This window comes from Bolinopsis microptera, chromosome 10 (assembly GCF_026151205.1).
Source record: "Bolinopsis microptera isolate Bmic1 chromosome 10, MBARI_Bmic_1.0, whole genome shotgun sequence".
Taxonomy (NCBI): domain Eukaryota; kingdom Metazoa; phylum Ctenophora; class Tentaculata; order Lobata; family Bolinopsidae; genus Bolinopsis; species Bolinopsis microptera.
Window position 1 is genome coordinate 12,206,805 of NC_087081.1, and position 26,487 is coordinate 12,233,291.

The following is a 26,487-nucleotide window of genomic DNA, read 5'->3' on the forward strand; positions in this document are numbered from 1 at the left end:
GTAGTGGTTGCCATAACAAATAATGGTCTACCAAGAGGTGTCATGTGATCTGCAGAACGCATTAGCCAGGGAAAGAAAAGATGTTATCGAAACAGACTTGGAGTCAGTGGTCGTTATATTAGGTTTGTTATTATTCGCGATAGTGTATCTTATTTTTCAATAGTAAAATAAGATAAGAATGATTTTTTAACGAGTTTAAAAAGTCCCTATTCTTATGTGTTATTATCCTATCACTCCTACTACTATTTTATTCTACTACTAGAACTACCATAACTTTTATCCTCGTGTCAGGTGAAGAGAGCAAGTGTCTTATTCCACTAGTTTCCAACTTCGATCCTCTGCTCAGAGATTTCGACAAGGTACATTAACATATATCAGTGTTTAAAGAGCCTATAAACAGCTTATAAAGTGCTAGTCAGTCTATCATACCTTAATAATGAGTAGTAAGTAACCAAAGTAACCAAAGTAACCAAAGTAACCAAAGTAACCAAAGTAACCATAGTTACTGGCAGGTATTAACAGATCTAGCACAAACGGAGGTAGCGTGTGGGGAGTACCGTGAGAAATGGGAACAGAGTGAGATCCATGTCAAGACTCTGAAGCAGCATAAGAAGTCACTTGAACTGGTAGGAAAATTAGTTCACAGCAACTTTGACAGAGAATTGCATGATTTCTAGTATGATAGTTACTATGATCACTTTGGTAATCATGGTTAATGTTTACAGAGGATTGTAGAGTTGGAAGCGCTACACCAGGCGGAATTAAGGAGATGGAACGAGGAGAAGAAGCAACTAGAAAGAAGATTGGAGGATTTTGAATGGAAAATAGGTATGTTCACTCATCACTGTCCACCACGTTATTCATTTCTTTCATTTACTTCAACAGTGATATCTGTAGATGATATATAAAACGTTTTTTCAAAAATTATACCCCATATAGTAAAGAAGTACAGGTAGTGATCCAGCTTCTTTGTTCGTAAAAGTATGGTACGAATAAGTGAAGTGAGATAATATACTGGTGATAATAAACCCTCCTCCGTAGATCAAAGAGAAACAGATATGCAGCGTCTCAGTAAGTTGAACTCGGAGCTGCAGAAACAGCTGGCAGCGTCCTCTGAGCAGCTTCAGAACCTGAAGAAAGCCAGGAACATCACTCGAAAATTCAGTTCTGCCGTTAGGATGGTCAGTAAACTAAAAAAGCAGACTACCGTCTGCGGCAGTTAAGATTGTCATAATAAAGTGAGGATACATTTCTTAGAGGCGAAGTCAAGTTTTTTTAGAGTATGTTATACCTACTTAACTTACCTAGTTTTGTATAGGTTAAGCAGCAAAAAGATAACGACGTCACACAAAAGATAATCAAGAAACTGGAAGAAGATAGCGAGCAGTACAGTGACAGGTTCAACATCCTGGATAACGAGGTAAAAGACACCTTATTCCGGACCATTAAAGCAGTTTGAATTCTAATCTTCAATGCTAGTCAAATTAAAAACATTTCCTGATTCTTTCTTGTCAGGTAGACTAATACATTTTACAATGGTAATAATAAAACACCCCAGAACTCAGCATTAGCGCGACAGCTGGAAGAAGCTCATGATCTGATAGAAGAGATGAGGAGAAGAGACGAGCTGTTGTGTAATGAGAGGAGGGAGTGGAAGGTGGAGAGGGAGGACCTCCTGGAGGAGTCAGTCCACCTCAGAGCACAGGTCAGTAGTGGCTGCCAGGCTGCAGGTCAGTAATGGCTGACAGGCTGCATGTGCTGTTGAGTAGTGGCTGTCAGGCTGTAGGTCCTAATCATGTAATGTGGAGTACTGGTTGCCAGTGGCGTAACGTTACCATGCCCCCCCCCCCCCCCCCCCCCCTGCCAGGTCTTTTTGGCAGTATCGAGATAGCCCGACCACGGTCCGCGGACCACTGTCTGCGGACCACTGTCTTAGTCTACCAGATCATATTACTGTATAATAACAGTATCCCCTGAATCAAGCAGTGTTCACATCATCCCCTGAGTCAAGCAGGGTTCACATCATCGCACGCGAATTCCAATCAGCGGTGGTGTCAAGGCTTATTAAACGATTAAGCAACCTTACGAGATCAGTTCACATCATGCAATATATAAAGAATAACTATTATCAGACTGCATCAATCATTTCTATCATCAACTCCTTCTTGAACAACTACAACTATGGTCTCAGAGAAAACGAAACGGATGAACTCAGCCCTAACCTGCGACCCTATCTGCAAACCTATCTCACCTCTCGACAAGTGGACTCAAGCTGGTAAAACCCTCATCGTCTCCATGCGTGTACCCCTCCGCTGTTAGCGTGTTGTAAGCTCCCCACTCGTCTGTGTAGATGATAGACCCAGGAAGAATCCACCGCCGGATGAGAGGGAGGAGAGTAGTTGCTCCACGTTTGTTGTTCGGACAAGGGAGGAGGAAGCATTGTCCTGTGTTTCGGTCAACTCCACCAAGTACCCACATACCCTCTCTGTATCCACCTTTGTTGTATTTTAATCGTAATCATTTATTAATTTATTTATTATTAATTTTTTTGGTGCACCCCTATAATTTTACCGAACATTAAGTCATGGCGGGGTCTGAGGACCTTTTGTCACGTCATTGGTGGCCGCAGGCTATGTAACTTGTCAAATTTATTAATACAAATATAAATAAGGCATAATATATATATTCATCTCTTTTGATAAAGCTGCAGTGCCAGTACAATGTAAAAAGTCACCTAGATCACTAAAGTTTATTTTTACAGATGAAGATATTGGAGGCTGATCTCAATAAGCATTACTCAGCAAGCAAAAGTCTACAGTCCCAGATCAGGAAGGCTGAGGCTGACATTAAAACTTATGAAGTGGAGACGAAACGTGTCGCAGATGAAAACCAGGTATATTCTATTTAGCCATATTGGTTGGTTACATCTCAACAACTGCTTAAAATGACTACAATTCACTACATCTATTAATTAAATTCCGTGAAAACATAATTGGAATTGCAGTTATAAAAAAAACAATCGTTTTGTAATCACACTACACTGCTGTCTGCCACAGATATTCATCTCACATCTAATTAATATAACCACCTTTTTACTTACTACTAATTCTATACTTTCATTAACTTCAAATTTCTTGTAGCTCCTGGAGTCGCAACTGACGAGAATAAAAACCATTCTCACGACAGAGGGGCTATCATTAGAGAAATACCCTGAACTGAATCTAAAACTACCTGATGAGCACACAGTGAGTAACCACAGAGAAAAATTATGAGTCAATCCCTCCGATGCAGTGGCGTAACTTAGGGCCCCGCAGACCCCGCTGTGCGGGGGGGGGGCGCCGTATAAGGGGGGCGCAATTTTCCTGAATTTTAGGCGCTTTCACTGAAAAAACGCCTTGTTTGTGTATTTCCCTGTCCAATTTAGCGTTCGGTCGACGCGAAAAAAATATTTGGGGTACCCTTTTTTGCTTCAGGGGGCGCAAAAAGCTGTAGGGGGGCGAGAAAAAAAGTACCCGACTTTTTTTTTTTTTTTTTTTTTTTTTAATTTTTTTAGGGACACAAAAAATTTTAGGGGGGCGCTTTTCATCACTGAGCGGGGGGGGGGGGCGCCAAAAGGCAAAGTTACGCCACTGCTCCGATGACTTTTGGATTGAAGCCATAGAGCCCTCTGATTGACAAATTGTGATAAACATTATCAAAAGCTTTTAAAACTTCTTGAGTGGAGGCACTGTGGATTACGTCTGGTGGATAAGTGTCGTCATAGCTTCTTTGCCAATTTTCATGAGGGCGACTGGACCAGCAACTCGCTTTAAATCACAAGTGTTCAGTTTCTTTGTCCTTGTGTAATCAGAGATCTAAGATTAACGAATGATGAATTCCCATTCTAACAAAAAATGCCCAGGTGAAAAAAATTAGGATAAGATCGCCACCACTGCTGGAAGAAATTCCGAAGCATGAGATATCTTTACAAGATGAACTCAATCTTGAAGGTAAGTTCCTGAGATATCTTCTCCAGATGAATCGATCCTGATCTTTGGTACGTTATGCTTATAAAAGTAAGTTTACAATTTCAATCTTTAAAATACAGTTCCGATGATATATGTATAAACTCCAACACTTAGGAGCATTAATCAATGAGCGACTAAGACAAGCCAGTGATGTTGGTGATACAGAGTCGCTCGAAATGAAGGTGAGCGTCAGTCTTCAGTCTTACTATGAATTTTTAGGTATATTTTTTAATAGGACCCAGAGATACCCTGATAACTGATAATCTGTCCGTATTCAAACTAAGACTATGTTTTCACTTTTCAGAACACTCAACTGGAACAGGAACTGCTAAGAAGTGAAACTGAGAAGAACGCACTTTTAGTGGACGTTCACAGAGCAGAAAAAATAGCAGGCAGTAAAGATAAAGAAATAAATTCATTGAAAGATGAACTCAAATCTGTGACAACTAAAATCCTCGACCTAGAGTCACAGGTAAATAATTCTACCTTCCTCCATTTACACATCCACCACCTACATTACAGTTGTAACTTAGTAAACTTACTCCCTGCATTAGATTGCTCGCCAAATTTGTTTTAAATCGACACTGATTCCTAATCAGTTGTCCGGTATCCGTATAGGGTTGTGGTTAGGGTTGTGGTTAGGGTTGTGGTTAAGGTTGTGGTTAAGGTTGTGGTTAAGGTTGTGGTTAGGGTTGTGCTTAGGGTTGTGCTTAGGGTTTTGGTTTAGCCTAAGGTTGTGGTTAAGGCTGTGGTTAGGGTTAGGGTTTTCATAGAACCGTCTTGTTCGGCTGCAAAACTGTAAAAACCCAAGTCACGTAATAATGTTTTTACTTTTTACCATGTAATTTTGTATCCTTTTTTACGTCCATGCTCTCCGTACGCAGTCATACATCAAACCTTAACAACAGAAACCGACACACTCCCTATCTTTAGATCCGTGTCCGCACCAATAACGTAACTATTTCACCCCCTGTCGACCTTAAACGATGACGTAACTTACGCCGTAAAACCCAATAAAATTCTTTGAGTGTGTGTGTATAATAACTTTCGACTATTAAACTACAGATTGACATTTTATGCAAAGAAGCATTATTGAGATCCATATTTAGACCTTATATAGTATAATAAGTAGTGCAAGTAGCACCCGGGTGGTCATTATATTTCATATAAGTGTCTAGTGCAGCACTCTGTGTATCCACTTCCAGTGTGCCTGCTCCTTCTACTCCTCTTATCTTATCTTTTGTCTTAGCTTTTATCTTAGCTTTTGGTTGTGTTTTCAGTGTTAGAACGTCCTTTTTATAATTCTAAGAAGTATAAAGGGCGAGTTTGTAAAATGATTCGCTAGGGTGAAAGTGAAATGAACTATTACTGTGACTCTGTTTCGTATGCTCTGCAAAAAGATAAGGGAGGAGGTGAAATAAGATTTTGTAGTGAGGAGGAGCTGGAGAGAAAATAAGAAGCGATGTCAGGCGACTTTTTACTCGGAGTTTCAGTATTCGGCTTAGCCTTAGTACTTCTCTTAGTCGTGGAATTGTTAATACGTCGCCTCTCCCAACGACTCCCTCCTACGGTTGGTATATATTCTCTCACCTATGACCTAGCTAACAAGGAACCATTACCGACCACCATAATACCCTCACCTAACACCATGTCAACGCAAACTAGCACCGCCACCATGACACCCTCACCATGACACCATGACACCATGACACGTTACTATAGTAATCTCCCCTGCTCGTAAATACTAGTTACACTACTAACACTGCACACATTCCCCCAGTTAGAAGTGTACGAAGAGCAGCGCTCTGTGATGGAGGAACAACAGATGAAGTTAGCGGAGCGTTTTGTCCGCAACAGTAGAGCCAGGAGGAGTTTTAGCAGGACTAACAGTAGCAGTAACCTCAGCAACACTAATGCCTCAGATAATGATTCGGAGGGTGTGAACGGTACGTAGACTATAATTTAGCAATTTTAATATTTGCGTAGGTACAGAACTTTGTCAATGACACACAGTATAATATATAGTCCTCCCCTTCTCCCCTTCTCCCCTTCTCCCCTTCTCCCCTTCTCCCCTTTTCCCCTTTTCCCCTTCTCCCCTTCTCCCCGTCTCCCCGTCTCCCCTTCTCCCCTTCTCCCCTTCTCCCCTTCTCCCCTTCTCCCCTTCTCCCCTTCTCCCCTTCTCCCCTTCTCCCCTTCTCCCCTTCTCCCCTTCTCCCCTTCTCCCCTTCTCCCCTTCTCCCCTTCTCCCCTTCTCCCCTTCTCCCCTTCTCCCCTTCTCCCCTTCTCCCCTTCTCCCCTTCTCCCCTTCTCCCCTTCTCCCCTTCTCCCCTTCTCCCCTTCTCCCCTTCTCCCCTTCTCCCCTTCTCCCCTTCTCCCCTTCTCCCCTTCTCCCCTTCTCCCCTTCTCCCCTTCTCCCCTTCTCCCCTTCTCCCCTTCTCCCCTTCTCCCCTTCTCCCCTTCTCCCCTTCTCCCCTTCTCCCCTTCTCCCCTTCTCCCCTTCTCCCCTTCTCCCCTTCTCCCCTTCTCCCCTGTCCTTGATTTATATTCATATTCCTGACTTTGTTTGACAACATTTATCGCAGATACACTGTTTGATGAAAACATGCAACTGATAAGGGAAAAGTAAGTTTGAATACGACCATTCCAGTTACCAACTATAGTTACCAGGACAGGGCAACTGCATCATCTTTTGTCATCGCTGTGACTTTTCTTGATCAAGATTTTACATACAATTTTAAGGATTATCATTTGTAGTTAACCCCGATTTACCTCGACGGAGTTTGGGGAAAGGAATTGTTCGCGGTAAATCGGGGTTTGTTGTAAATCGGGACGAAGTAAATCGTGGTTATACTGTATTATTAGTTGTATAACTTCCTCTAAATTAAAATAACACTTTAGGCAGACTCTTCTTACGAAGTATACGCAGCTAGAGGCAAAGTCATTAGAGGTCGAAAGAACCCTCAAAGATCAAAAGTCTGAAGCAGAACGCAAACTTAGGCGTCTTGAGGTAATGTAACCTATCTGGTTGTTTTGTTACCCGGGGCCTGCTTTAATAATGACTGTTATCTTTATTTTATTTGATAATGTATGGCAAATATCATATCCACGTATTACCCATCAATGTTTACAGATTCTTAATTAATTTACACCTCATGAAATATTGTACAAGTTCCCTTTGTATACACTTTTTGTAAATTGAAACTACGTATACATTTGAAGTATAAAGGGATAACAACTTATTCTCACGGTTTTTCTACTACTGTCTACTAACCATGGTTTTCACAACAATAATTTAATCTTCAGGAGGATTACTCTACCATCATGTCTTCAGAACAGAAAATGTCAGAACTGCTGAAGGAAATGTCTCTTAAGTTTGAGAGACTGAAGTGTTTGTATAATCTGCTGCAAAGTGAAGATAACGAGGTTAGTACCAGATCAAGATAAGGTTCAGATAATATAATTCTTACACTACCTTATCGGCCTTTATTTGAACAGCTACATTAATTATAGAGGCCCTTACACTCTTATAGCATTCATTTTGATGTCCGTTCTGCGTTCATTTCATGTCCGTTTAAAATTATGTCCGTTCAAGCTATGTCCGGTCAAATAACATTCGGGATATTAATTAATACGCAGTGCTATGTTAAGACTTTAAGATACAGTTCTATGTTAAACACACAATAGTAAGTAAACTAACTGTAATGTTGTAGGGGGAGGACCCGGAGGAACTAGTAGCCAGATTGAAGTACAAGAGAGGAGAGGTAGAAGCCTTGTTAAGAGACAGGACAGAGATGAGAACTCAAATAGTGTCACTGCAGAAGATGATTACTATGAGGAGTGTTGAGGAACACAAAACCGATCTGAATACTGGAGGTAAAGAAACTCTGCGTTGTTACTGTGGTAACAGGTTACTATTTAGCTGCAGGTTACTGTGGTAACAGGTTACTATTTAGCTGGTTGTACCGTGGTAACAGGTTCCTGGCTGTAACTGTGGTAACAGTAGAGTTTAAACCAGTCGAGTGTCGGAGCACACTTCGGATACAGTTTGAAAATCACACAGATGTTAAGCACATCTGGGATTACACTTGAGGCATACATATTTGAGGCACACCTGGGTCCTAGTATAGTGGCACATTCAGAAAATAATAGATTAGACACCAGACATACATAGCACTACAATTATACATATAACTGAGAAACACTTTTGGCACACTTTTGGACTAAACTCAATTTAAAACGTATAACAGTACACGTGATGCCTATATAAGGTAATGTAACAGGACACAGGTCACATGATACAGCTACACAATGAAAGTTTAGTTTAACATTAACACCTAAACACAGGTATAGTGTCCCGCATACTAGCTGCGCTCAGAAAAAGGAGGTCCACTAAATCAGTTGGAGCTCTGGGGATTATAGCTAAGACAACAAGTGGAGCTGTAGGCAAGGATCTGGGGTAAGGTCACAGTTCACTTTAACATTTACATTATATTCGCTCTTTTATGCCGGTTATTCTACTACTATTCTGGTGCACAGTGCACACTTTGGTTAAGATAAGACAAGTTTCTTTAGCGTACCAGATATTCCTAAATTCACTTTCTCTTCGTCAGGCATTCGCTGTTAGAACTCAATCGGAGGACCTCGATAGCAGAGTGGGCTTGTATGAGAGGATCAGAATACAGCGCCCGAAAGATTGAGGAGTTGAAAGAACTCAGCTCTGTTCCAAGAAAAATTTCAAACGGCTGGACTTACTCTCCGGCGGGTAATTGGTTAATTGGAATACAAATGTAATAACCGTGTTGGCGATCTAATCATGGATATTGTGATTACTATAATAGTATTTTTTAATTTGATCGACATCCTTCGACTTCAGCCTGTTAAAAATATAAGTAATAAAAAGTGTATTTTGGGATAGTATCCTTTAGTTACTATTAGTAAGTTTAACATTCAATTTTTGCAGGAATATTCTCGAATGGTCTGCCCCCCTCTATTCCTTTGTATAGCAAGTTACTCATGTTAGACGATCGACCACAGCGTGTTATCTGCACGTGCTTTGTGCCGCGTTGGCCATTTCCTCGATTCTCAGGTAAATACATCCCAATACAAGTAGTAGTATTTCGTAGTAAAGTGGAACCCTGATATACCGCGAGGTTTGGGAGAAGGAAACATCCGCAGTAAATCAGGGTTCGCGGTGAATCAGGATTCGCTGTGAATCGGGGTTTTGATTGTTATTTGTTCTCTCAATTTATGTTATGTCCTAATATAATATAATCTAAACTTTAACAACAAGGAGTAAGGATAATGCTAGACAAGTCCACGAGGAGTCAGTCAACAGAATCCAGTGCAAGTGCAACTAAAACCAGTTTTGAGGGTCGAGACTCTTCCAGCAAATCTAAAGATTCTAGCTCCAGGTAAAGTTATCCACATTTGAGCATCTCAAACCTTAATGTCGCTAACATTAAGAATTAACTAATAAAGTAATAAGATATAAGGAGCACACTTTTAAAACGACTTAAAAGATGGACACTTTTGGCTGGCCAAACAATACCAAGTTGATACATGAAATATGTTATTATTTTATAAAATACTGCGAAGAATTGTATTCAAATTGTAGCCTTGGTACTTGGTAGAAAAGATAATAACCGGAGCATGTAAAGTGAACTTTCGCAGGGGTTCCACTTGGTCAAGTAAAAATTCTATGCGCTCCACGCGCTCTATGGATGGGAAGTCCCACTTCCCCCTCATAGAGGAAGCAGTGATAAATTCAGAAAACGTGGCTCTGGGCATGCTCTGCATGTCCTCCCTGAAACCACTAGCCTGCGTTGCTTTGGAAACCAGGGTTATCGGTAAGTCTTATGTGTTGAACATTTTTCATCATTAAAGCTTTAATATGCAGCTATAGTTTCCATTAGGCATTAGGCAAGCAATATCGAACGGAAACAAGGTTCTGATGTAACGTACGGGTCCGTGTATCGTATATCTAATAAAATTTTCGTAACCGTAGTATTTATAATTAAACTGCACCCCCAGAGAGAGTGTCGAGTAAAGCAGAAGATGGTATGAGCGCGAGTTTGTTTTCACAAGACGTTTTGAGAAACTCCATCAAACACGGCACTCCTTCCTCGCTGGAAAATAGGACACATGGTTTGTATAACTGCTATATTGAGATTTTTGTTCAAAGTTTATCCCCCCTGAAAGTTTGAGGAACGTGTTTTATCGCAAACTAATTTTGTATGCTCTGTTTGAATAACTCATTAACTCAGGAGAAGTGTCGGAGGCAGAGTTTGTAGACAAACCAGAGGAGGAGAGCTGTGGAAGAAGCGAAGTTAAGGAGAGCTGTGGAAGAGGCGCTGAAGCTGCAGGAGATGATGAAGAATGTGCTAAAGATCCTAAAGAAAATGGAGACACTGGAAACAATGAAGAGCGTGAAGAATCGGCTGAAGATGCAGAAATGAGACGGGAACTATTCCGGCAAACCAAGGACGCGTTTCTAAAGCGTCCTGTCGCCTCTTTTAGACACAAAGTGTCTCACAATTCAAGAAGGTGCGTCTCTTACTAATTATAATTGAATTAATTTACTAATCATAATTGTTACAATGTCACTGTGATACTACCATGCTAACTGTCACTATTCCCAGTCTTTACCCGTTTCTGTGGACCGTGTCCTATGTAGATGAGACAAACCTGTCTTTTCTGCACATCGTCAATCTCAACTTTCCTGCGCGGGTAACTAGAACACAGTTCCTTTGTGAAAGTAAAGTTCAAACGATGGCTATTATCAACCATTCAGCAACTGGAACCTCTCCAGAGGTAAGATCAAACGTCAATTGAGGATTGGGGGAGGCGGAGGGGTAGGGGTAGGGGTTCTTGAAGCATATAAGTGATACTATAGTTTATTGGTAACAGAACCTTTCAAAACTCCTTATTTACTCTCACCTACATCCAAATCTAACCCATCACACAGTTTTCCAATTCCTCCTCATAACCTAACCATCTCCCCAGGTGAAAGCTAAGAAAGTGCTGTTCGGCACAGAGCAGAGCAGTGAAGCACACTGCTGGATGGGAACTTCTGATGGGAGACTCTTTATAATCGAGCTAGAGGAACCCTTCACTCAGATCTACTCACAACACCTCACCGACAGGTACCTCACTATTCAGTATTACTAGCATGAATTAAAGTTTGTATTGACGGGTAGTCCCAAGGGAGCAATCACAATCACGAACTTTACTTTTTATAAAAACCCTCCGCAGTGTACAACAGATTCTGCACGTGGAACCGCACGTGTTCGTGTCGCTCCACAACGGGGCACTTGTGGTGTTCAACAGGGACAAGCAGGGACTCTGGGACATGGACAACTACCAGATCATCGTCATCGACACTACCGGTGCGTAAAATACTTTGTTCTGGTTGGTTAGTTTGTGTCACGTGGTGTAAATACTGTGTTATGATTGGTTGGTTTGTGTCACGTGTTGTAAATACCAGTGTGTAAATAGTTAATCTAACTGAACAGTGAACGTGTATAAAATCACACAGTGACTCTAATTCACAGAGTTCCTGTAAATCACACAGTGACTCTAATTCACAGAGTTCCTGTAAATCACACAGTGACTCTAATTCACAGAGTTCCTGTAAATCACACAGTGACTCTAATTCACAGAGTTCCTGTAAATCACACAGTGACTCTAATTCACAAAGTTCCTGTATATCACACAGTGACTCTAATGACAGAGTTCCTGTATATCACACTGCATTTGTGATTTGTTATAAATCACACAGTTACGGTTAATCATGCAGTAACTAATGATGTCTACCAGGAAGGAAAGTTCGGAAGATATCTTACAGTGATAATAGGTTGTGGTGTGGAAGCGGACCCACAGTTTCTATTTACAATACTGACAACTATAGGATCGACGAAAAGGTATGCAATATCAGTGTGGTTGTTATACCATGGCTCCTGGTTCAACCACTATGATTTATTTTATTAAAACCGTAAATGGAATCTGTAGTGCATATATTGAACCGTTACCAAACAGTTGATCATGTTCTTATGGACCAAAATTTGACTTATAATTGCTAAATTTGACCAAAACCCATAATCATGGGTAGAGTGGACCGCTGCCAGTGTCTCTCTTTCCCAAACAAAAGGAAATGATATTAATTTGACTGACCGTTCTCATTATATGCAAATTGATACCGAGAATGAAATCGGTCGCTCGCTTTTCCTATTCGATAAGCTTTATTACAATTCGTAAGCCGTGAATGAATGGGAAAAGCGAGCGACCGATTTCATTCTCGGTATCAATTTGCATATGAGAACGGTCAGTCAAATTAATATCATTTCCTTTTGTTTGGGAAAGAGAGACACTGGCAGCGGTCCACTCTACCCATGATTATGGGTTTTGGTCAAATATCATCTCTTTTTGATTGTAATGTCAGAGTATTTTATAAAGTCGAAATATAAACTGATATCTTCATTAATAAGGAGGAAGTTTCAACAACTTCGAAATTTGTCCTTTAAAAACATTTCCTTGTGTTTAGGTAAGCATATCTGTTGATCACTGATTGATAATGCAACTATATAATCATTCAAGTTGGCATTAAACTCAAATATAATGTCATTTAACTGTCATGATACTGTTAAAGCAGGAACTAAATCTAATCGAAATAAAGAGAGTGAAGTTCTCACTTTTTGCAAACTTTGAGCGGACGTTGCGTGCGCATCCAATATCAAATCACCGTACAATTTTGAATTTTCGTATTTCTTATGTATTTTAATAAGTGTGCAAAGTTTCAAAATATTTTAGCAAGAACTCGCATCACAACGGGACTCCAAAGCTGATAAAAATCGTGAAAATAACAATTTTCAGTGATTTTAGCAATTTTCTATCAATTTGGGCGTGTCCCCACGTGTGCAACTTTTCGATTTTCAACTTTAAAACTAGCCTATAACACAATTTAGACCTTTAAGAAGCAAAATTGAGCTCCACCACCCAAGAGATGGCCCAACATCAGAGAATACTAATTCACAACTTTTGTGTTTTTATAAAATTATTCTTCAAAAAAGCACTAACTTCAATAGCAAATATCTTTATGAAGGAGCAAGGTAGAAACATTTTCCGGTAGATTTTTAGAATGCTTGAACAATTATCTAAGGTGAAAATTTCCTCAGATTTTGAATAAAATTACTCCTTAACGGTTTTAAATTGATTTGAAAAGTTGTTATTTTGTCAATAATCAAGATTTATAAAACGCTTAATTTGATAACGTCATCAAGTGGTGACGATGACGTTAAATTGTTTTTTGATACAATGTAAACTAAAGTGTAAACGATTATCTTCAAGACCTATGGTTGGAGATGACTGTATTGTTTATACTTTTGAATCTACAGATACTTGAATGTAGGCTCCAATTTAAGCCAAATTGACTGCCAAAGCGTCTATATACATAGATAGATATACTTCACGACAATCTGTTGTAAAACAGGGGTTCCAGAAAACCCACTTCCCGATACTCCTGAAACTTGAAACTTTTTTTACAGTCGATTTGGTCAACATCTAGACACCCTGCAAAGTTTCAAATCTCTAACTCAATTTTAACATGGTTTTTAAGGCACCTGAATATGGCGATTTTGGGTTTTTTACCTAATTTCGTATAACATGCTGGCGCGTATTTTGCGCAAATTTCTTAAAAACCTCCACATAACTATTTCTTATTCATGTCATCTTTAACATTGAATTAGAATGGGGGTAAGCAGTAAGGGGGGGTAAATAGTAAAGGGGGTAAATAGTAGAGGGGGTAAATAGTAAAGGTGGGTAAATAGTAAAGGGGGTAAATAGTAAAGGGGGTAAATAGTATTGTGATTATAAGGGCGACGGTCATGCTTGCCAGCATTGTCATACACGACTAGAAGATCATTAAAGATTACAACTTTTTGAAACCCAAAATTGTTCGAAAAATAAAGAATTCATTTTTTCAAAAACGACTTCATTAATTTCTTTTACATCAAAATTTACGTTCCCCGATGTAAAATCCCATGCTGTTTTTAACACTTTACGCCAATCAAAAGGCAACATTTTAAGGTCTTAAATTTGCTGTTCAAAAGTTAATTATTTATTTGATTCTCACAATAACCACGCTGAAAATAGCATTTATAAAGTTATAAGTAGTTAGTATATGTGTATACATCTACTGTATATAAAGCCACATTTGTCTTAATGATCTTAATATCGCTTCCAGCAGCGACCAATTATTGATCAATGCCATGTCTCGAAATAAATACAGTATCCGCGCAGTCTATAATTAGATATTCTTATAAAACATTGAATCCTGAACCATCTGCTCAACAGAGGAAGGTTTTAATACATCAAGACGTGATCAACTGAATACGCGACTAATATGATTATATAACTGTCTGAGATAAATGCTAAATGTAGCATTTATTTTCGAACATTAATAAAATTATTCAGCAGTTTCAACTGTGTCAATATTTTTAAAACTTTTTGCATTAAGACAGTTATTAATCTAAGATTAATTTTTTAAATGGTGAGTTGGTAGGCTCAGAAACTTTTATTGTACTTTGTATATTTATTATTTATTGTTATTATTATATCCTTCCGTTACTCGCTATTAAGAATCTCCTCAAATACAGTAGATTCAGTTGATGCCTGGCTATGGCTTACAGTTCGGTCTCTGTTTAAAGGGTTGCCTGTGTCCGTCTTTAGAGTGGGGACCTGTTTTACCTGATCTGTCTTCAAAGGGGTGCCCTGTTCTCTTTTTAGAGAGGTGCCGTGTGCCCCCTGATCTCCCTCTTGAGAGACGATCTGTGATACCTGATCTCTCTCTTGAGAGACGATCTGTGATACCTGATCTCTCTCTTGAGAGACGATCTGTGATACCTGATCTCCCTCTTGAGAGACGATCTGTGATACCTGATCTCTCTCTTGAGAGACGATCTGTGATACCTGATCTCTCTCTTGAGAGACGATCTGTGATACCTGATCTCCCTCTTGAGAGACGATCTGTGCCACCTGATCTCCATCTAGGGGTGTGATCTGTGCTAGATGTTTAGAGACTGTTTCTCCAGGCCCCTGCACCCTTGGGGACTGTAACCCCTCCTCCTGCTCCCGGTCCTGGTTCTGCTCTCGATTGTCCTCCAGTCGCTGTCCCACAGTCTCCTTGTCGAAGAAGAAGGTGGTGAGTAGAAGGATGAGGCCCGCTATGATGAAACTCCACCACATGTAAGCCCAGCTGATCGTGTCTCCAACCACATACACACTGAACACTGCAGCTACACCGGCCATGTTGAAGGATAACATCACCACCCCAAACGCTATACTTCTCATGTAGGTGGGGTAGGATTCAGGGGTGTAGATATAGATAAGGAGCAGGACTGCGTTGGAGAATGATCTGGTCAAGAACAGCTCGATAACAAGGACTACCTTGCCAAAACAGAAGCAGCAGCAGATCATTAAAGATTACAACTTTTTGAAACCCAAAATTGTTCGAAAAATAAAGAATTCATTTTTTCAAAAACGACTTCATTAATTTCTTTTACATCAAAATTTACGTTCTCCGATGTAAAATCCCATGCTGTTTTTAACACTTTACGCCAATCAAAAGGCAACATTTTAAGGTCTTAAATTTGCTGTTCAAAAGTTAATTATTTATTTGATTCTCACAATAACCACGCTGAAAATAGCATTTATAAAGTTATAAGTAGTTAGTATATGTGTATACATCTACTGTATATAAAGCCACATTTGTCTTAATGATCTTAATATCGCTTCCAGCAGCGACCAATTATTAATCAATGCCATGTCTCGAAATAAATACAGTATCCGCGCAGTCTATAATTAGATATTCTTATAAAACATTGAATCCTGAACCATCTGCTCAACAGAGGAAGGTTTTAATACATCAAGACGTGATCAACTGAATACGCGACTAATATGATTATATAACTGTCTGAGATAAATGCTAAATGTAGCATTTATTTTCGAACATTAATAAAATTATTCAGCAGTTTCAACTGTGTCAATATTTTTAAAACTTTTTGCATTAAGACAGTTATTAATCTAAGATTAATTTTTTAAATGGTGAGTTGGTAGGCTCAGAAACTTTTATTGTACTTTGTATATTTATTATTTATTGTTATTATTATATCCTTCCGTTACTCGCTATTAAGAATCTCCTCAAATACAGTAGATTCAGTTGATGCCTGGCTGTGGCTTACAGTTCGGTCTCTGTTTAAAGGGTTGCCTGTGTCCGTCTTTAGAGTGGGGACCTGTTTTACCTGATCTGTCTTCAAAGGGGTGCCCTGTTCTCTTTTTAGAGAGGTGCCGTGTGCCCCCTGATCTCCCTCTTGAGAGACGATCTGTGATACCTGATCTCCCTCTTGAGAGAAGATCTGTGATACCTGATCTCTCTCTTGAGAGACGATCTGTGATACCTGATCTCTCTCTTGAGAGACGATCTGTGATACCTGATCTCCCTCTTGAGAGACGATCTGTGATACCTGATCTCTCTCTTGAGAGACGATCTGTGATACCTGATCTCTCTCTTGAGAGACGATCTGTGATACCTGATCTCCCTCTTGAGAGACGATCTGTGCCACCTGATCTCCATCTAGGGGTGTGATCTGTGCTAGATGTTTAGAGACTGTTTCTCCAGGCCCCTGTACCCTTGGGGACTGTAACCCCTCCTCCTGCTCCCGGTCCTGGTTCTGCTCTCGATTGTCCTCCAGTCGCTGTCCCACAGTCTCCTTGTCGAAGAAGAAGGTGGTGAGTAGAAGGATGAGGCCCGCTATGATGAAACTCCACCACATGTAAGCCCAGCTGATCGTGTCTCCAACCACATACACACTGAACACTGCAGCTACACCGGCCATGTTGAAGGATAACATCACCACCCCAAACGCTATACTTCTCATGTAGGTGGGGTAGGATTCAGGGGTGTAGATATAGATAAGGAGCAGGACTGCGTTGGAGAATGATCTGGTCAAGAACAGCTCGATAACAAGGACTACCTTGCCAAAACAGAAGCAGCAGCAGATAAGGATGACGAGTAGGATGGCTGAGAGGATGTTGGAGGCCCTGATCCGGCCCAGCATCTCACTGGAGACGGCGAAGAGGGGCACTGACAGAAACTCCCCAACACAGATCAGCAAAGTATACTCCAGATCTTCACTTGTCATGATGCAGCTGTCAGGGGTGGATTGGTCTCCGAAACAGTACCCTGCTGCAAGGAGGTAAGGAGTGTCGTAGACGTTACCCATGTAGACATATCCAGCCATAAACATGGCGATCAGCAACGAAATGGACATCTGAAGATACATTTCAATTGTTAAAGGAATCACAAATGTAATTATTCAGATATCATTATCTCTCCCTTTGTTTACTTTCAATTAGGAAAACATCGTGATGTACATTGTACATCATGGGGTAAAACTAGTAACCATGGTCACCTGCATGTAGCCCGGTGCAAACATATCAGCAACTTGGCCTCGTCTCTTCTCCACGACTGCTTCCAGATCTCCGGGACACATTTCAATCTTGTTAAACGCCGCGATCTTTATCAGAATCATTTGTGCTTTATCTACCTAGAAAGTGATAAGATAACCAAACTTACTTTACCTACCTAGAAAGTGATAAGATAACAAAACTTACTTTCTAGTAGATAGATAAAGTATTTATTTATTAGTAAGTTTTAAGATATTACAAGGTATTTGAGAAATTAATTCAGAACACACCTGATTAGATATGGCAAGGTACTTGCAGCTCTCGTCGCCTAGTGGCAGAATGAAACAGAGGATGACACAAGGAGCTGCAGCCCACAACACTACCGCCTGCCAGCCGTACTTAGCTTCTAAAAACCAGGCTCCTAGCACAACGTAGCAGTCACCTGGGACACAGATAACCAGTTTAACAATAAAAATACTCACATTTCTCAATATAGTTACACTATTAGACCTGCTCTGCAATTACTGAAACCTGCTCTAACATATGGAGCTGTAGTCCAAATGTTGCATGGATTACAAAACAAAAAGGAGCAGGGCCAGGACAGAAGAATGGTACTCACTACTCACCTACTGCCCACATGATGAATGTGACAGACACTGCTGTAGCCCGGTAAGCTGTGGGACAGATCTCCGCTACCTGAACTATCACCAACATAACCACTATACCGAACCCGAACCCCACAAAGCATCTGATGATAAGGTAGGAAATGTAGGTGGTGCAGAAAGCGCTGATGACTCCAAACACTGCTATTATTATCTGACCTATGATGAGTATTATCTTGCGCCCGTAGATATCAGCTAACCATCCTCCAATGAAGTCTCCTGGAATTGCTGCCAGCAACACACAGATAGGGATCAGGATCTGAAGAATGAGGAGAGATATATGTTCACATTTTTACTAAGATAACCACATAAAATAAAGGTGAGGTTTTCAAATGGTGGGGTAACCAGGGTAAAAAGTGTTGATTACCTCTTCAAGAAGAGTTAGATTCCAGTAACAAGTAAGATCGCTGAGAATGACAGAAGTAAGTGTTGTCTCCACTGCCTGTGTCATGGCCGAGATACCGTACAACCACATCCAGAGGTAGTGATACGAACCCATCCCGATATATTCTATAGCCTCGTCTACATTGTAGAACCCCCTTCTCTGGATACGCTCCAGTTTCCTCCTCCTAGAATCATTGTCCTCTCCAGCGTCCTGAGGAGAGGGTTTCATGAAGTTCTACATCACTACACAGTGCAATATCTTAAAGTTAATAATCGGTTAATGGGAATATTGTGTACAGTTAAAATGCTGAACCGTACTGAAGTATTATACCTGCGCTACAGTTTGATAGTTCTGAACAGTGAAGTCTGTCAGAACAGTCCGCTGATCCTTCTGACATTCCTAAAGATGAGGACTAGACGAAGGGTTGAATAAGGAAGCTGCTTGGTACGTGTAATTGAGGCTCACTTCATCCGGCAACAAGTCAAAACATTACGAAACATTGAAGCAATGGAAAATTAGTAAACCTATTTTGTATGTGTAGTTTGAGATAGTTGGCTTATCTTCACTTTTAGATTACCTGCAGTCACTGCAGTTATATTGTTTGCATATGTCAGCTGATGATGCAAGTTATGCGTTTTCAACAACATGAATCTGCAATTTGATCTCAGATTTTGAATAAAATTACTCCTTAATGGTGTATAGTAAAATCGATTAGCAAGAGTAGGGCCTGTCATGATATCAAGGATTGCTTAGGTTCCACCAGGATCTGGTAGTCCTCATAATTCTACTGTAGTTTATATCTACCTTATCGGACCTTATTTGGACGGACATTATTTGAACGCTGGAGGCCCTAGCGTTCATCTTAATGTCCGTTCAAATAAAGTCCGTTCAATTAATGTCCGTCCAAGTTAAAGTCCGTTGAAATTTTTCAAAAATTTTTCCATTTCGAACTTTTTGTCCAGAATATGACAACTTTGAGAACTTGATTGTGCCGTAAGTTAACGACGGAAAGGTTCTCCTTGGTCTGCCGGAGGCACAGAAAACTTTACTAGTATATGATGTTTTCAAGGGTCACTTGGCGGAAAAAAGTCAACGAAATTATGGCACTCAACAACATAGTTCATGAACTAGTCCCCGCCAACATGACAAACTTGTTCCAGCCTCTAGATATTACGGTAAATCGCCAAGGACATTGTCCGACGTTGTTATAGCTTATATTACTGAGGGGAGGTAATGAAACAGATAAGTGCTGGGAAAGATCCACGTGATGTTAAGGTTAACTTTAAGTTGTCTAAGATAAAACCACTTCACGCCGAATGGCTTGTAAAAGTTAACACTGAAATGCAGGACCGGTGTAGTTTGATAAAAAAAGGTTTCCATATAAAAGCTAGAATTCACTGATGCTTTAAGCAATAAGCATGGACTATTTCATGCACGAAAACCCATTTGATGAAGATGATATGTGATATTAGAAACTGATCATGTACACATATTTTAACATTTTTACTGCTCAATGACTGCATTTCTAACTTACTGTATAAAAAATGGATTGAAAATCATTTGCTGAAATTAAAAAACGTACATTTTTTTTTTATAAAATTCGGATTTTTGATGGTTTTGAATGCCTTCGAGCGTTCATATTAATGTCCGTTCATAATTATGTCCGTTCATGTAATGTCCGTCCAAATAAGGTCCGATAAGGTAACTACTCCCTATTACAGAAACCGTAAATTTATTTTCTGACAGAAAGCTAGAAGTTTACCAAAATATCGACATTGTTATAAACTTATTTTGATGACCATTCCTAACCTAAAATTGCACGAGAAATCGATTAAACTTGGTTTCAGAGCTCAACAAATAATTGTCCAACAGGGGTCGAATTCACAAAAATAACGTAAACCATGATTGATTTAAAGCAACCGCCGCTCCTCAAGGACAAAAGAAAATCGCGATTATTTAGGCCAAAAATCGCGGCGCCGCGACAAGTCAAACTAGGCAAAATCGCGGTGAATTTGTGGCGAAAGATAATGTATTTGCAGAGCTAAGTTAGATGTCATAAATTCGTTGACTAGCTTGTTAGTATAGATAGATTAGGGAGCGACAGGCTCGTTAGGCAAAACAATAGCATCTATATTAATAATCTTAAGTGTTAAGATCTAAACAGACTCTTCTTCATGATGTTGTTACACGAATTATGAATTAGGGATGAACTGGTTCATAGCATTAGGGTAATGAAAATTACTACCTTATCGGACCTTATTTGGACGGACATTACATGAACGGACACAATTATGAACGGACATTAATATGAACGCTCGAAGGCATTCAAAACCATCAAAAATCCGATTTTTTTTTCAATTTTTGAAGTTTTTTTAATTTCAGCAAATGATTTTTAAATCCATTTTTTATACAGTAAGTAAGAAAAGCAGTCATTAAGCAGTAAAAATGTTAAAACATGTGTACATGATCAGTGTCTAATATCACATATCATCTTCATCAAATGAGTATTCGTGCATGAAATAGTCCATGCCTAAACAAGCATCAGTGATTTCTAGCTTTATGGAAACCTTTTTTATCAAACTACCCCGGTCCTGCATTTCAGTGTTAACTTTTACAAGCCATTCGGCGTGAAGTGGTTTTATCTTAGACTTAAAACTTTAGGTTAACCTTAACATCACGTGGAGCTTTCCTAGCACTGTTTCATTACCTCCCTTCAGTAATATGAACTATAACAACGTTGGACAATGTCCTTGGCAACACGATTTACCGTAATATCTAGAGGATGGAACAAGTTTGTCATGTTGGCGGGGACTAGTTCATGAACTATGTTGTTGAGTGCCATAATTTCGTTGACTTTTTCCGCCAAGTGACCCTTGAAAACATCATATACTAGTAGAGTTTTCTGTGCCTCCGGCAGACCAAGGAGAACCTTTCCGTCGTTAACTTACGGCACAATAAATTTCTCATAGTTGTCATATTCTGGACAAAAAGTTCGAAATGGAAAAATTTTTAAAAAAATTTCAACGGACTTTAACTTGGACGGACATTAATTGAACGGACTTTATTTGAACGGACATTAAGATGAACGCTAAGGCCTCGACAGCGTTCAAGTAATGTCCGTCCAAATAAGGTCCGATAAGGTAGTTGGTTTGTGTGTAGATAGTAGGTCTGTGTGGCTTCTAGTGATAATAGAAAATTATTATAATTATTAAGTAAGAATTATTATAAAAGTTATGTTTATATAGAAATAAGGAGAGTAACTTACATATTAAGGCACTTTTCTTGTACCTATCGAGAATGACTCGGACCGAAAATTTTATAAATCGAAATTATTTTCGAAGTTTTTCTGGAAACTACTTTTGTTCATGTTTCATGCTTCCCTGATCATTATGAGCCGGAAATACTTTTTCGGTCCAAACCTACATTCGGAAGGCTGTGGATGTGATAAGTTCCATATTATTATAAAGAACGTGATATTTGGCCCTCGGATTTAAAGGAGAATGCGCAAATTTGGTCCTAAGAGAACTGGAATATAATCGCAATTTGTCGCGAAGATCTGTTTGTCTCGGCAAACGTCAAAAATCGCGATTTGTCGCAGGGAATGGGAAAAATCGCGATTCTGCACGTGCCGGGATTTCCTTTTGACCTTGCCGCTCCTGACTCTTGCGATTGCTTATGATGATCAGGAACACATTACACATGACGTATCATCACGACGATTATTGGTCACTCGAAATCGACCCGTTATTGTTAAGAATGCAATGTAGGTGTGATGGTTGTTTTTGCGTATTTGTTACCTGTTACTAATTAATCAACGGGATCATAATGTTAATTGTATCGATAAAACATGGATTTTAAGGCTTAAGGAAGCATTATAGAGCTCTGAAACCAAGTTTAATCGATTTCTCGTGCAATTTTAGGTTAGGAATGGTCATCAAAATAAGTTTATAACAATGTCGATATTTTGGAAAATTTCTAGCTTTCTGTCAGAAAATAAATTTACGGTTTCTATAACAGGGGGTAATTAGATATAAACTACAGTACAGCTGTACTTACACCCACATTCACAAGCATGCAAGCTCACCTGGTCCAATTAGTGGGAAATGGAGAAAAAGCTCTGGGGACGCCACAGTCACGTGACCTCAGGCTCATAATCACGTGACCTCAGACCCAACAATTGGGTTCTGGCCTGGTCAGCCCCCTGTCACCCGCTCTTGAGGTGACGTACGACACTTCGTTAACCCAATCAATGTCTTGAAGGCTGCAAAATTTCACATGCCAAACTCACAATGGTCTTACGGAGTTGTGCGAGATAACGATACATAAAGGCCGCAGAATTATGAGGACTACCATGGATCCTGGTGTAACCTAAGCGATCCATGATATCATGACAGGCCCTATAGCAAAAGTGAGGTGGTGGTACATTTATCCGCTGAGCAACTTAACAGTGTAATTATTTGGGAGAAGAGGTTTCAAATTAAATATTGATTTTTCCAACCAGGTAGACGTGGTTATTGGAAACAATGAACGAATACGGGAAGTGGTTCATATCGCAGACACTGTTTGGATAAGCCTATCCAACTCCACTAAAATTGTCATCTTCTCCCGAGAAACAAGACAAATCCTCAGAGTTATTTCTTTAAAGGTAATGTTGTCAACGGAAAAGTTTGCTCTAAATTTTAAATTTTAAAATAGGCCTCAGTTCAAAACTCTATCAATTTTATGTCAGAAAAGAACGAAAAAATGCAAAGAAAATAACAAAAAAATGCAAATAATTTTCTCGCTATAAACCAATCTTCTCAATATCATATGGCAGCAGGCTAACTAAAATTATTTCATTGTATTTATTCAGTTGCTTTGACCTAACCTCAATTGTTACTGTTAACCACATCTCAGGGCTACCTGCTAAGAACAGGACTCCGACACGGTCTTGATCTGCAGCGGTGTGATCTCTACATCACCACCATGTTTTATGACGGAAACCTTGTGTGGATAGGGACCAATATTGGTGTAGTTCTCGCAGGTAACTTTAGTCAATCCCTCTTTTTCATCTTTACATTCTTTGCTATTGAAATTATAACAACGCTTTCCCTTAACTTAATATTAGAGGCAATATTAAAGTGATATTAGAAGTAATATTAAAAATAATATTAGAGGTAATGATACCTTCCCTTCTTCGTAGGGGGCTCTGGCCACTATAAAGCTATAAAATAGAGCTAAGAGCTTTGGAACCGTGTGATTACCCCGGTAATAGTACCACTAACCCCAAATCTCACAGTTATGTTCCCTGTGGACGTTGTGAGTAGGGAAGCATCCCCCGAGGGAGGCAGGGACTCTCACCTGAGCAGTGTAGATGATGAGCTCAGTTGGGATCCTGAAGACAAACTACTGAACAGCACTAGCAGGGACCCTGCAGAGATCAAACCTGTGAGCAGTGAAGACCAAGGTGGTATCCAGACAGATGGGGAGACAGCTCAGCCAGACTCGCCTGCCTCACATCACACACCAGGGAGGGAGGAAGAGAAGATGAAGTCTCGTGGTAGCTCTTTGACGGAGTGTGGCCCTGTGTGGGATGAGACACAAGAGGAGACGGATGAGATAGGGGAGACAGAGGAAACACACGAGACAGGAGAACAGGTGTTACTGAACAAGGATGAATCCTTCGACTTCTCACATAACTTGGAGACAGAGCCCCCAAGTCCCAACAAACAATCAAGTAAGACACGACAACTATTCATACTTATCATGGTGGATTAGAATAATTTGTTTGACCCGTCTTGTTATCAGATACGTTTAATTAAACAAATTATATCGCCTGGCTATTATGTTATTTTTCTTTTTCACAGATACCCTGCTAACTTTATAAGTTTATATAACCTCAGGAATTTCAGGCATGACTGAAGAGATTGAAGATATGATAGCTTCATTCGACCTCGACTCTATCGCTAGAACACGAGTACAAAGCCTCAACGAGGAGCACATACTATTTTCAGTCTATGGTAACCAGGTTAGTAACCACGTTTGTAATAATTGTAACCAGGCAACACGGTAACTAGGCTGGCGATAAGGTTAGCATTATTAACCAGGTCCGAAACCAGTTAACCAGGAAAGCAAGTATTAACATCCAGGTTGATTTTGATCTATTTCAGGGTCCAGTGAGCTGTTTCTGCTCGGTCGGAGGAGATGAGGATCTACCCTCACTTCTATGTGCTGGGGGAATAGGGTTTGATGACTACGAAGTGAAAGGTAGGACATCAGCACTTAACTACAGTATTTTATAGTTTTATACATAGTAGATACTACCTGAACTGTATTTACCAGGATTTACGTTTAACAATGATTTAATACTTGCCAGGTTTAAAATCGGTCCGAAGAAAAGATTGCATTGAAGCTGACTCGCCCAACGACCCACGTTTACTAGCACAGCTACTCATGTGGAGTTACTCTAAGTGAAAGTAACCTCATCATGGTAACCTCATGGTAGCCTCATGGTAACCTAATGGTAACCTCATGGTAACCTCATGGTAACCTCATGGTAACCTCATGGTAACCTCATGGTAACCTCATGGTAACCTCATGGTAACCTCATGGTAACCTCATGGTAACCTCATGGTAACCTCATGGTAACCTCATGGTAACCTCATGGTAACCTCATGGTAACCTCATGGTAACCTCATGGTAACCTCATGGTAACCTCATGGTAACCTCATGGTAACCTCATGGTAACCTCATGGTAACCTCATGGTAACCTCATGGTAACCTCATGGTAACCTCATGGTAACCTCATGGTAACCTCATGGTAACCTCATGGTAACCTCATGGTAACCTCATGGTAACCTCATGGTAGCCTCTTGGTAGCCTCTCGGTAGCCTCTTAGTAACTTCATGATAACCTCATGGTAACCTCATGGTAACCTCTTGGTAACTTCATGGTAACCTCATGGTAACCTCATGGTAACCTCTTGGTAACTTCATGGTAACCTCATGGTTACTTCACTGTTACTCATGAGTTCTTCGAGGTTATTTTGGTTACAGTTAACCGACGCGTTTACAAACACAGATTCAGATGATCACCGAGCGAGAGTGCTGGTTACCAGTACTGGTTACCATGGTTACCCTAGTTTTTTATTAAGCCTATGACGAATACTGAAACGATGAATTAACGGTTTATATGGCGACTTTCAAACTGGAGGTGGAGCAACTCAAAGTTACAGTTTTTAAATAAATTATAGTGTTATTTTTTTCCTTTAAGTTTATAAGAGATCTGAATTTTCAGCTTTGCATGCGCCATGCGAGTACACAATTAAAGTGTAATACAGCATGACTGGTGTTAATGTTATTAAGTTATTGAAATAACGTTATTTAGTAATTGCAATGATTTCGCAAGACCGACCAGGTATGGGTTATATAGTGTAGATAAACTGTAGAATTTATTGTAAAATTTGTAGTTTTCTTTGTTTTGTGATACATAACTTTGTAACACATATTTCCTCCGGTGTGTTGTTATAAAACATCAAATTTATTTAATCCAATGCGTCACTCGAGTTTCAACACACCCTCGGATCTATTCTAATTCATGGACAAAACATGACAACCGTTGTAACTTATCTATGCTATTAAATATCGAGTAATGTTCTCTCCTCTGGCTCTACGGTAGAGAAAATTAACAATGTTCGCTTTTCTGACATACAGCAGGAATGTAGAGGCTACCTTCCTGCTGTATGTCAGAAAAGCGAACATTGTTAATTTTCAAAAGGTTAGGTTGCTTATATTAACATTTGAGCAACTTTTGCCTTGATTTTTGGCTGGCGTTGACCGTCATGGTTTTATTATTTGAATTATAGTTTTAATATTGCATCATATATTTGAAGAGTTTGAATTTCATGTTGAATTTTTTTGAATTCTTTTTTGTTTGTGGATTATTGAAAATGGTTAATGTTGGATCAGTCCCAAGTCATGTATGAAATGTTTTAATT

General features: G+C 39.8%; 1 protein-coding gene across 2 annotated transcripts; it reads left to right on the forward strand.

The window, feature by feature from the left end:
* Positions 1-26,482, forward strand: LOC134822123 (uncharacterized). Of its 2 annotated transcripts, none has more exons than XM_063833018.1 (34): positions 1-122; positions 292-359; positions 513-626; positions 726-828; positions 1,042-1,181; positions 1,319-1,420; positions 1,559-1,705; positions 2,762-2,893; positions 3,141-3,245; positions 3,902-3,989; positions 4,122-4,189; positions 4,312-4,479; positions 5,788-5,953; positions 6,590-6,629; positions 6,906-7,014; positions 7,311-7,430; positions 7,718-7,880; positions 8,352-8,463; positions 8,618-8,769; positions 8,968-9,093; positions 9,298-9,418; positions 9,678-9,853; positions 10,038-10,151; positions 10,271-10,550; positions 10,646-10,817; positions 11,010-11,149; positions 11,259-11,392; positions 11,823-11,926; positions 23,014-23,157; positions 23,409-23,535; positions 23,791-24,228; positions 24,404-24,519; positions 24,662-24,758; positions 24,868-26,482. In XM_063833018.1, the coding sequence occupies exons 1-34, from the start codon at positions 23-25 to the stop codon at positions 24,963-24,965; spliced, it is 4,584 nt and encodes a 1,527-aa protein (XP_063689088.1). In that variant the 5' UTR covers positions 1-22; the 3' UTR covers positions 24,966-26,482. The 2 variants fall into 2 exon arrangements, with proteins under 2 accessions (XP_063689088.1, XP_063689087.1); XM_063833017.1 differs by having other exon boundaries at positions 24,395-24,519; positions 24,868-25,167.
* Positions 26,483-26,487: the final 5 nt, after the last annotated feature.